Genomic DNA, 13,324 nt, shown 5'->3' with positions numbered 1-13,324 from the left:
GAATTCACCATTAAAGTACTTGTGGAACAGGCAGAGGAATGCAATATTTCGTCAATGGGACAGAGGCTGAAGCCTAGATGACAGTTCAGGACCTGTCAGGTTGGCAACTCTCTTTTGAACCCTGTCCAGGAGTGAGAGACAAGTAGCAGATGCACCACCCAAGTGTGACAACAGTACTCCATACAGTACTCTTTTTGGGTTAATTAATAATTTAATGACCAAACTAACATAATAAGGTTATATTATTAAGGTATTGTTTGATCATTAAATTATTAATTGAACCAAATTACTATAACACTAATAAAGTTAGTTTTATTGGCAGCCATTTTAAAGCTGGAAAGTTCAAGATAATAGGGGATTAAGGAAGTTTCGGTTACACAAAAAATGAAATTTGATGCAAGGAAGCAGGCATTAATTTTGGAGCAAAAATAATTTAGGATGGAAATCTCTTGAAAACATACGAGTGAGAACAACAATGATTTAAATCTCTATGTTAATAAAATTATAAGGCAGCTTCGCATGTGTTTGTTTTTCTTGCAATTTAACATTTATTTGGGTGCTTCTACACTAGTAGGTAAAAATTTTGTAGTCAATAGAGTTTCCAGATAAAAAACAAAAGGATTTTTTTGTCAATTCTAATAAATTACAATGGTAGCTTCCAAATTATGCAGTCGAAACTACCTGAATATTACTGAATTATTAAACAAAAGAAAACAACTATAATCGTGCAAGCAGGTGAAAAATTGCAGCCACCTATAAGTCGTCATTTGTTAGTAATTGTTGAGGTGGAAAGTAAGTAAAAAAAAATTACCAAAAAAATAATTACTTTATGACTCTTCAAAATTTGAGAGTACTTTGAAAGCATCTAAACTGTCAAATAGAAATTTATTACTGGCTTTAAAATTGTTAACAAACCCTCAGGTATTTAAAAAAAGAAAAAATAATATTTCGAAGCTATTTTACATCCAATAATTTTATAAATAGAGATTAAATAGGAAACAATCACAAACTCAGTTAAAATCTTCAACTTAAAAAATTATGACTAATTCATATATCATCACAACCAAATTTAATTTTTAAAATCCTACTTAAAACAAACAAAACAGGATGAAGGAGAAAAAAAATTAAAATTAAAAGTTGAAAAGTAGACTCCCAAGCAAGGCCCAGTAAATCACTGGATACACCTAGTTAAGAACATAAATAAATGGCAGATATTTAAAAGTTTTTAAAATAACTTCTAACACTTGCATGACGAAAAGGGACAGCTTTTTGAATTACACCGTTGTGACATCACCTAAATAAAATGTAAATGATTGATTCATTAGTTTAATTTTTTTCGCTTATTTTATTTCAGTGCTTTTATATATAATAGCGGTAAAATATTGAATTTCAAGTAAAATAAATGGTACCTACGTAATTGTCAGGTCTCAAATAGTAACATATCCAAACATTATGAAAAACGATAAGGTAGAAAATTAATTATTCGTGAAAAACTGTTCCTATAAGGTTTAAAAATAGTTTGATAAAGTTGCACGCCGAATTGGACATATTGGGTCACGTGGTTAAGCAAAAGGGGAAGTAACTCAGTTGAAACAATTTGTAGCAGACAGAATTTATTCAGAAAACAAAATATATAACATATATACAGATTTTGTAAATTTTGTTTAAATAACATTTTTTTTAACCGTTTTCAAAACTTTTTGTAACTACTTTTCCGAAATTGGCATCAAATTCCCAAGAAATTAGAAAACTTAATTACCTCCCCCAATTCAAATTGGTAGATTTTGAAACCAGATCACTAGATGTTACAAATGTCTTTTTTATGAATAACTAGTGAGGGGAACCCGGTGTTGCCCGGGTGTTTGGAGGTGTGTGTGGTTTTGGGTAAATCAAAACTCCTGGGGGGGGGAGTTTAAAAAAAAATGTTTTGGTAGGTAAGTATGAGGATTGAACCCGAACCCTTGAGGCAAAGTTGAAAATTAAAGTGTGAAAAAAAAAAAGTGACGTTAACCATTGGGCCACCGCGAGATGCTAACGGAAACACGTTTGAATTTATTTAATTACTTAAATTAGCAGGTGCACGTTTTAATGACTTAATGAGGTCAACTTTTGACTGCGGGGTAGCATTTCATTTAGTGAGGGAATGCTTTTTTTTTCTTTTTTTTTTCCCCCAAGATGTTGGGGGTAGGGGGAAACAGCTCCACTTGTCGAAATTAAATAGAAATTGTCTTCTGATATAAGGAAATAATATTTCCACATTGATCAAAACTGACTGCTTTCGGACATTTCCGGCGATCGAGACCGGAAAAATAACGCAAGAATTAGTGTCGCTTTTATTATAGGAAAAGGCCTAACCCACATGTGGCGAGCGAAAACTGTTGAATATTTATCTTCCCGAAGTCGAGCAAATTAAATAGACAGGCGAGCTCCGTTGTTAACTCAGATATTACGATTTACATGTGATATAAAAAGTTTTAAAAAGTTGTTAGGTGACCGACCGCTTCTCTGAAAAAAGCCTTTTGTAGACATACAGAAAAAGCGAACACACATACATACATTTTCACTTTTATATTTATAGATTACTAGCAAGGGTACCCGGCGTTGCCCGGGTGTTTGTAAGTGTGTATGGTGTTAAATAAAAAAGAACCCGGGGGGGGGGGTATGATCAAGGCGAAGTTTGAAAATAAAATCGGGCATCCAGGATGAGTTAGTGAAAGATGTTTGAATTTATTTAAGTAAGAACGAAATTGACAGGTACCCGCCCGGAAGTCGTCGAGCATTACGACGACGACGACGTCAATGACCAGGTTTATTTGTTATAAGCGAAGTAAAAAAAGAAAACGTTAACACTTAAGCAGGGGGGGGGACACAATAAAAACTAACGTAAGGCAAACGAACGATGAAAACAGAAAAACGAACACGTGAATACGCCTGTTTTTATATTAAAATTTAAAAAAAAAAATCGCTAGGTACCCGGGTGTTTTTGGGTGTGTGGTTGGGGGTGGATAAGCAAAGTAAAAAAAAAAAAAAAAAAAAAAAAAATAGAAAAACGAACGTTACGTGAAAAATGGCTTAAATGGCTGGTTTAATATTTAAATTTAAAAAATCGAAAAAAAAAAAAAAAAAAAGAAGACATCTCGCACCACGATTCGAACCCAAAATGTTTACATAATGAACCAACGTGCTAATCAACTGACCTAAACACGACATACATGAAATTTGTTCAGTTTTTCAACTATTTAAAGTAAATCAGGTTATGACGTCATCTGGCGCATGCGTAAAACCGGTCGAGAGGGCCGTTTTTGTTTACCCCCCTCCCCTGTGGAAAATTGTCGATTTTGGGGTGGAAAAATGAACATTTTTGGCCAATTTTTCGATATTTTTGGAGCGAAGGATGGAGCTTCAATATGATACTGAGTTTGTGAATTTTTGTTGTGTCTGTCGAAAGTTTTTTAGCAGACACACAAACATACATACATACATTTTCGCTTTTATATATATAGATTTTTCTATCTTATCATTTTTCATAATTGTTGGATATGCTACCATTTGCTACCTGACGATTATGTAGGTACCATTTGTTTTACTTGAAATTCAATATTTTTTCGTTATTATACTATAGAAGCACCTGTATTTCTAAATGTCAATAAATATTCAACAATAATGTTATAAAATCTAAACAGAATTTAATAAATATTAAAAAGTAACGTTATATAATTTAAACAGAATATTGTTCGTGGATGCATTTGATAATACATGGAAAAAAAAAAACCCTGAGAAATTCTACAATTATAAGCAAGCTTCTCATTGGCTGATTTTGGCCACCTACCATTTGTTTAGACCAATCAAATTGGTTGATAAGACTATGTTTAAGCCTAAATGATTAGACTAAGTTATTATATATATGTCTTTTTTAAGGTCTGAATTACCAACCTGTCATTAATGATTTTCCCTTCAAATGAACATTAATTATGAACTTCTGTAATATCGACTCAAGTAAAAAATTGAATCTTTCCATCAGAAGGCATCATACCAACCCCCTTCAAATGGCTGCAATTAATCCAATCTATGAACAATGCTTTACCCGGATAAAGAAGAACTTATTTTTCGAGGTTGTTACCAGCTCTATTCAGAGGCAAATCGGGCATTTTCTTTTTGCAACAAAGAATGAATAAAATTTGTATTGAATTTTAGAGATATGCTCTGTTGACTTTTTGCCGCTGTCTTGGAGCAAAAAGCAAGATAAAATAACAATTTTTTATTGCAAAAAGGAAACTTATGTTAAGTTTAAGCTCGTAATAGTTGTTTTTTTTAACTTGTAATTATTACTAAATAATTTAAAACTTACAGTTTAAATGTATTATAACCTTTTATTTTTATTTCCTTCTTAGTAGAAAAGGGTTAGTGTTATTCACAACAATTAACATTTGCCATTCAAATATTTCCCTGGCTTGGTCTGTTTTTGGAAGTTTTTTTCCAACCATTATTTGTTCTTTAACTTTGAGGCACTAATTATGGCATGTTCAAAAGATCAAGTCTCCCGAATTGAAGAAATTTCGTATTACCAACACATTAGACTAGGTGATTGAAAATGCTACTGGACTGGCCTCTCTCAAATCAAGCTCTTTGGATGTTAATAAATGGTTAACTGAGTTAGACTCGTTAGACTCGGTGTTCGACCAGTTGATTCTGAAATCCCCCAAAAGACTAAAAATATGCCAAGATTCTACGCAGTTTACTTCTGACGCGAGATTAAAATTACTCAGGATGAAGTCTAGTTCAACTGATCAGAATTGAATTGGACTGTCCTAAATTTAGTAGGTCTCTCTCATCAGATAAATTTGAATTTTGTAGCTTCCTCAGGAGGTTTTAGTTCTGTTCGACCAACATAGGGAAAGTGGAAAAGCTGCTTTTATTAAAATCAAAATTAATGGGCAAGGCGTTTGACCTTGTTTCCAACTTAGACATAACTTCTGATAATTATGATCAGGCATGGGAGTGTTTAAAGGAGAGATTCCTTAATCCTTCTTTAATTAAAAATCAAATTTTCAAGGAAATTATTCCTCAGCCAAAACATATTAAATTATTAAATGACCTCTGGGTCTTCCTCAAACGTGTCAAACTAGACTTATGCGAAACGGATAAATCATTTGGTACGGACTTCCTTTTGGAGAATTCAATGTCTGGAGCTATGATAGCCCATATCTTGTTTGGAAATTCACAAACAGTGAACGTAGAGAAATTATGAACAGGACAAATGAACGTTTCACTTCTCTTTCCATATTCTTGCGTTGTTTGTGGACTAAAGAACCACTATTCTATTATGTGTCCTAAAAGTCCTAAATACTTTGGGGAATGTACCTCTTTAACCCGACAGGAAAACTGTATTTTTCCTGTAATTAAAATCTTGATGAGGGTAAAGAAAGGGCCACCCTGTTTACTTCTACTACCTGTTAGATACGGGAAATCAGAGGTCATTCTTTTCAAATGCAGTTTTAAACCAATTAAGTCTCGAAGAAAAATTAAATCCAGGGACGGTTGAGATGCCAACATAAGGTCGCGGTTATGCCCCCTGTGTGTGAACTCTTCATAGTCTATTTCATAAGCTCTAAGAAAATGCAATTTTACCCAATTTTCCGTAAGAATTAGTTTTGACTATAAATAACTTTCTACTTGGTGAATTTTCGTAATTTTCGGATATATTACTATTTTCGACATGACAAGTATGTAATGTAGTTTTTGCTTAAAACAACATATTTTAAAAAAATCGATTTGTCGACTATCTGAACAAGCACCCCCCCCCCCAAAAAAAAAAAGATGCACGTTCGTAATCAATTTAAATTTTAGGTGCTTGTTAAGATATAGTCGACAAATCGATTTTTTTTTTTTTTAAATATCTGTCAACTGTATCTTCAAATTTTAACCAGGTGTTGTTAGATAACGCAATGGAGTAATCTAAAAAGTTGTACCTTTTAGTCATGCAAGGGTTAGAGACTATCTTTACCATCTAAATTGCATATCTGCCTATATAGAGATATATGTATATAAACATCGAACAATATAGACAACATAAACTACGTAAACTTTAGTGATATGTGCGTGGGCATGCAATATTCGAATTACCTGCCGATTATTTTGTAGGGTTCTGCCGGGGCTCAACGGGGTCATTCTCTTATTTTAATTTAAATTACGGCTAAATGCGCGTCTTCTTCTTGAAATAAAAAGGACCAAAAAGTGTGTCCGGCGAGTAGGACATAAAATAAATTAAGATCAAAATGTCAATAAAAATTTAACTATAATTTAATTTTACATCAAATACTAAAGAAAACAAAAAACTGCGAAAGCAAAATGTTTAAAATGCAATTGCTTTTCAAAATTGAAACGTGCTTTCGTTTTTTTTATACATATACAAAACGAAATTTTAGAACTTGAATAATTTTCACTCTACCGATTTTTAAATGATAAAACAAAGCAAAGCAAACCAAAAAAATAATGTTAATAAACTTTAAAAAAATTATATAAACTTTAGGAATAAATAGTCAAATAGATTTTTTTTTTTCTGGAAAAATGAAAATGTATTTTTTGGTTTAATTTTCCAGTTCGTTTTTTTTTTTTTTTTTTTTTTTTAATCTAACATTTGGGAGTTATCACTCCAAATCATTATTTGATATACAAATATAAGTACTAGAAAAAAAAATCTTAAATAATTTTGAAAATCAACTTTGATGTTTAGTAAAACTAAGTATAAAACTGGTTAATAATTATGGTTAGTAAGCAATTATTAAATAAAATATAAACCTGCTTTCTTATCAGCTAGCCACAGCAGAAGACAAGGAACTGAAATGGCGACCTGGACTTGATTTCCAAAGACAAATCGAATTAATACAAAAGTTAGTTTCGCTTTCTTCTGGATTTCGCGTTCGTATTTAGTTCGCTAAGGAAGAGAAATGATAACATGTACATTGTACTTAGCGTTTTACAAAGTCAATTACATTTTAACATTTCAAAAATGCCAAAAATAACAAATTTGATTCGAAAATAATAGACTAAATGTTTCACCGTTCATCAGAGTGACCTCCCTTAAATTTAAAAAATCTATTTAGGACCCGTTGAAGCAATTCTATCTACCCCACGGCTATTCACTTAAACCAACAGATCAGCGCGTGACTAATCCTGGGATGTGCCCCCCCCCCCCCGAAGCGTTCCTACTGGGGAATGTTAAAGAGTCTCGTCATGACAATTTTTGCAGACACAGTGTGCTAATTTATTTATTTTACACCTTCCGACCGACTTTGTGTCATATCTTCCTGCAATGGGCAGGAGTCTATTCAATCTAAAGAAAACAATAAATGTTCCTTCCTTCAAGACTGGGGTTATTATTGGTTGCCTGAGGTGCTACGACCAGGAAATATTGGCGGATTCGTTTTTGGCTATATTTATATTTGACTTCACGCGCGCACACACAAACTCAGGAAGGAAACTAGCTTTTATCGGTTTCTAGCTTTGTATATCTTCCTTTGGCGGGAAGTGAGTTAATAAAAGTTGTATCAACCCTATGGGGAAGGGGGTTACATCAGCTCCAAAGTCGCCAAAGTTATGGTCTGGTTTTGAAATGGCATTGCCGCTGTTGACTGAGGAACGGTGAAAACGTCCTGTGTACCTCTAGGAGGTCCACCCTCCCAGGTCGCTATTTTTCGGGTGGGGCAAGTTTATTGCTTACTGTTTGAGGCATCCCTACCGGAGAATGTCGACGGAGCTGCTGCCCAGGAAATTTTTAAATGGCCAGAGTAGAGTACTCCTTTGGGGACGCTGGTTTGACTTTCCTCCACCTCCCTGATCTTGTGTCACATCTTCCTGCGGTGGTAAAAACTAAACAATACTACTTACCTGATGTTTAGACATTCGGGCTAATAACCGAGTAGACTATGGTTCTCTTAGGCCCAAATATTATCTCTTCTTTGGCTTAGTTGGTTTGTTGTCGTCAGTCACACGCGACGCCTTAATAGAAATCTAGAAGGGTAAACCCGCTGTTTTTTTTTTTTTAAATATATGTTCTAGATTAAATCAAACTTGTGTACGATCTACTCTCATTGAAAAGAAAAAGTAAATATTCGGTTTTTCCCAGAAACAATGTTATTTTTATTCATTCATCAAGCAAAAAGTGAAAGTAAAATAAAAATAGTGTAATACTGGGGGGGGGGAGTATGTCTTAACTTTAAGCATATATATATTATTTTGTATTCCTGCACGTCACCAATTGAAAACGAATAAAGAAAAGTTATAAGCTTTTATACTTTTCGTATTCTTTTTTATACATTTCCATTCATATATATATATATATATATATATATATATATATATATATATATATATATATATATGTACGTATGTATGTATATATATATATAAGCAGGTCACCCAGCGTTGACCGGTTATAAAATACATATAAATATTATATTTTAATTCATCCAGGTTTCTTATTTATTTATTATAGAGCCAATTCTCTATTGATTATTATCCAATATATAGTCATGACGTTAAAACACAATTATGTCTTAAGTACCATCTGCTAGAATCGAAATCAGAACGTTGTAAGATATTTTATCTTACCGTTTTTTTTTCCTTGAACAGTGGCAAAAACAAAGCAATAACAACAGAGGCCTACCTTTAAAATTCAATACAAATTTTATTGATCCCCGGTTACAAAAAAGAAATGCCCATCTTTTGCCTCTGAAAACAGAGCTAGTAACAACCTCGTAAGGTAATAGTCTTTATCTTCAACAGGAAATGGAAGCAGGTTCATTCTGTCTTCAAAGATATGAGTTTGCAGCCGTAGAAGGGGTCGACAAGATGCCTTATGATGTAAAGGATCCAATGTTCACATTGTCAGCATAGTGCACAAGTCCATGATCAATGTTCATGTTAATTCAGTAATCATACCAATAAAAGCCTCTTAATGGACTTAATGAAGATGTGCCTATATTTAGGCATGAAATAAGTAGATTCCAGTCTCTCACAGACTTAAATTTATGTGCTTAACTAGTTAGGCACATGATAAACTGTCTCAAGGAGATGAAAGTTGGAGGCTCCATGCCTCTTGCAGGAGTTGAGTTTCAGAATCCTTCGACTGCATGTGGTGATTGGAACGGATTCCTTACATCCGTTCAGGTCAAGTTCTTAGCTGAAACTGAAAAGCAAACACAAAATACAAAAAGCCCATAAAATCGGACAATTTAATTGGTTCAAAACAATACAATGATAGGCATGATGCAATTGTAAAATTTATGACAATGTTTAACACTACAGCCTTAATCGTTATTTATCTCTCTAGCATTGTTACCGTCTGAGCTACCGACAGATGGATATGAAAGGTTAAAAATTAAACAGATTTGACTTATGAATGCTTAATTTTGCGCATGTGCAAAAGTAACAGCAGGAGTTGTGTTTTATTTGAATTACCTTGCTAAGGTCAACTGCTTTGTTTTCAATTTTGACCTCTTAGCAGCAATTTTTGCTGGCTGAAAACCAAATCAAAAGTTTTCTACATGTCCAAATACCCTATATATCAAATTTCAACTCTGTAGACCAAATATTCAGAAAGGAGTTTGGTAGGAAATTTTCACACACACACCGACCAGACCACTTATATATATATATATATATATATATATATATATATATATATATATATATATATATATATATATATATATAAAACTCTGTATGAACTGTCCGCATAAGTTATTTTTCCATATTTATATTTTTATATTCTTATGTTTTTTAAGTTTTCTGAATACAAATCATAAAACTATTAGTTCCATCCTATACAGCAACCAGCAAATACATAGAAATATTTAAAAAGTTTTTAGCGTGACTATTGGATTATTTTGCTAACTGTTTTTCCTCTGGTGAGAAGAATTTGTATTTTTGGAAACTCTGCAGATTAAGGAGCACCTAGCTACCAGTTTTGGAATATTCTGCCGAATAATAAAAACTTTTTGTGAATTTCTACTTTACATCTCTGTTTTTCTTCTTCTCCTTCTTCGTCTACTTCTATATATATATATCTATAATATAAAGCTGAATGTCCGTGTGTGTGTGTGTGTGGTCACGAATAGGCTCCTATATGGTTGACTATTTTAAAAAACTGATTACATATAATGATAGAAGATGTATCGAGACACAGGAATGGGTATGTTTGATCTGACAGAATGGTGGGTCATTAAAATTGTGGGGTCTGCATTCGCGCTTGGTCCACAAAGTATGGAAATAAAAAATTTAAAAATTAAAAAAAACGTTTACAAGTGTTTTTGATATAGATGCACATAAGAATACTTTTATAAGTATGTTTTAACTTAAATAGGGATGGTATAATAAAATTGTGGGGTCTGTGTTCGCGCCTGGCCTCCATAAAATGGAAATAGGCACAAACTTTAATAAAGATTTTTCATATCTACTTGTGTTAGTATACTTTGATAATTATGTTTCAGTTTGAAGAAATATGGTATAATAAAATTATTGGGTGTTCGTTCGTGCCTGACCTCCATAGAATGGAAATATGTCACAAAGTTTAACAAGGTTTTTTTATATAGATCCACAGAATATTGTGGTAAGTGTTTCAGTGTGAACAGGTATAGTATAATAAATTATGGGGTTTATCTATTTTATTTTTACTTTCATCATATTTTGCTTTGGTTTTGATACCCCCAAATTCAACCCAAATTTACAACCCTTCCTTTTCATAACCTATCATACTTTCATAAATCAGAGTCCATTTTCTGTAGGCTGTTTTTGTGAATATACCATAAAAAGCAAAATTGAATTTTAAGTGAAAACTGTTGTTAATTTATAAAACAAAATAAATAAATTGTAATTTTATTTCTTTTCATTTCTTAAGCCAAATTTGCTATTTAGTTTTATATACGAAGGGCGTACAATAAGTAATGCCTCTGACTCACTTCCAGTTGTCTGATCTTGCTGAAATTTTGCAGGTGCAATAATTTATATCTCTACGGATTATGTGGCAAATTACAGCTCTGAACTAAGTGTGGTTTCTGTTTTACAGGTGTTTGAACTGAGTCAGGTGTAAAATGGAGCCTGTTGAATGTCGAGCAGTTATCCGGTTTTTGTATTTGAAAGGACGCACACCACAGGAGACTTTTGATGAAATGAAAGAAACTTATGGTGATAATGCCCCATCATATGACCTTGTAAAACGTTAGCATCATGAATTCAAACATGGCCAGAAGTCTGTGGAAACAGCTCCCAGACCTGGTCACCCCCCCCTTCTGCCATTCATGAGGCATCTGTCCGTCAAGTTGAGGCTGCGATTTTGGAAGATCGGCGCATTACTATTCGCCAAATAGCCCAAGATGTCAAGATTACTACAGGGCCTGTGGAAACTATCATTCATGATCATTTGCATATGCATAAGGTGTCTGCCAGATGAATTCCCAGGTTGCTCACGCCATTCCAGAAGCAAGAACGCGTTGAGTGCTCGAGGATGAATTTGGAGATGTGCCAAGAAGATGAGTCAAAGTTTTTCAAAAACTGATTACACAGGATGAAACCTTGGTCTATTACTATGATCTAGAGACCAAAGCCCAGTCAATGCAGTGGAAGCACTTGGACTCACCATCTCCAAAGAAGGCAAGGTTGCAGCCATCCGCTGGCAAGCTCATGCTCACAGTCTTCTGGGACCAGGACGGAGTAGTGATGATAGATTTCCTGGCAAAGGGTACCACAATTACAGGAGTCTATTATGCTTCATTTTTGAGGAAATTAAGGGAAGCTATCAAAATCAAGAGGTGGGACAAGATCAGCAAAGGTATCCTCCTCCTGCAGGACAATGCTCCGGTCCACAACTCGCATGTCGCCAGAAGCATGGGGATGTGGTTATGAAATCCTTCCCCATCCTCCCTACTCTCCTGACCTTGCACCCTCTGACTTTCACCTCTTCCCAACCATGAAGTTGTTTTTGAAAGGAAATCATTTCCCAGATGATGCAGCCTTGATTTCTGAAGTCACATCGTGGTTGGAGGACCAACCTGGAGTGTTCTACAAAAACGGTCTCCAGAGCTGCATCAAACGATAGGAGAAATGCATAACTCTGGGTGGTTCCTATGTAGAGAAAGGCTAATAACTGTGCCAAGTTTCGTTGCTCTACTGCTATGGGAAGTGGGTCAAGGGCATTACTTATTGCACGCCCCTCATATGTCTAGGGCTACTGCCCTCCCTTCCTCTGCCTTATTCACTACTTTGTTTATTTTACCATTATTAAAATTTATTATAGTATTATCTAGATTGGCAGCAGTTGAGGATGAAAGTTTAACTGTGTTCTTATTAATTATTTTACTTAATCTATTTTTTGGGGGAGGTTCTTATCAATTATTTTGTAAAACTCTTTACGCATATTATTTTGTATATGTTCACTAAAAGGAGGATCAAACCAGACTAGTGTTTTACGTCTATTTCTCTTATTCTTAATAACATTATTATGATTATATACTTCTTCATTATTTTTTATTTCAGTCTTTCTTTACTTATCATTATTTTTATTCTTTACATTTCTTCTTCCTTTTATTGCCATGCTTCATGATATTGTGCATTTTGTTCTGCTAATTTTATGTATTTGATCTTTCCTTGGTATCCTGATCTAATTAAAACTTCATTATAATAATCCTTATTCTTATTGAATATATTCTCATTTTGTGATAACCCGGATATTCTTTTTGATGTACTGAGGATAATGGCTTTTTCATACACTTAGGATGATTAGATTTATAATCTATATAGAATAGTGTTTGGTTAAGTTTCTGATAGAGTCCATAAGTATTGTCATTGAGATTTAGAGTCATATCTGAAAAAATCATTATTTAACAATTGAAGTCTAGTGTTATTTCTAACTTAAGGTCATTAATTTTCTTTCTAGTTTTTTCTATAATTCGATCGCTTGAATTAATTATAAAATAATGCATTATCTATATATAGTCTTGGAAGTTTTTAACCTTTAAAACTATACAAAAAAATATTTTTTATCATTCGTTAGAAAACCATCTAGTCAGTAAGTCATTTAATCACCTGCAATCACTGCATCAACTCGCTCTCGAATTTACTATAATACCAATAATTTATTTTTCAAGGGATCATCAGTTGTTTACCATGAAACACTGTTTTGGGGATTTAAAAACAAAACAGTATATTACATCATGGCTCCCCAGCAGTGTTGATCAAACACCACCACCCTTAATCTTAGGAAGAAGACATGTTTCAAACATTTGATCCAATTTCCTATTCTTAATTGCAATTACTAACCTTTTCATAG

At 33.5% G+C, this 13,324-nt stretch overlaps 1 protein-coding gene across 3 annotated transcripts in view; it reads right to left on the bottom strand.

The window, feature by feature from the left end:
• LOC145284519 (phosphatidylserine lipase ABHD16A-like) overlaps nt 1-8,163 on the bottom strand; it is a 34,599-nt gene extending 26,436 nt beyond the window's left edge. Inside the window, exon 1 of one of the 3 annotated variants that reach the window (XM_080133404.1) lies at nt 7,888-8,163. In XM_080133404.1, coding sequence (XP_079989530.1) covers nt 7,888-7,902 — 15 coding nt within the window. In that variant the 5' untranslated portion in view covers nt 7,903-8,163. Of the gene's footprint in view, nt 1-6,123; nt 7,089-7,887 lie in introns of those variants that run through there. The other 2 variants (XM_080133405.1, XM_080133403.1) reach the window with 2 other exon arrangements.
• Nucleotides 8,164-13,324: the final 5,161 nt, after the last annotated feature.

The sequence above is a fragment of the Euprymna scolopes genome, chromosome 9 (genome assembly GCF_053919585.1).
Source record: "Euprymna scolopes isolate OS-2025 chromosome 9, ASM5391958v1, whole genome shotgun sequence".
Lineage (NCBI taxonomy): Eukaryota > Metazoa > Mollusca > Cephalopoda > Sepiida > Sepiolidae > Euprymna > Euprymna scolopes.
This window is presented reverse-complemented; position numbering and strand designations above follow the sequence as displayed.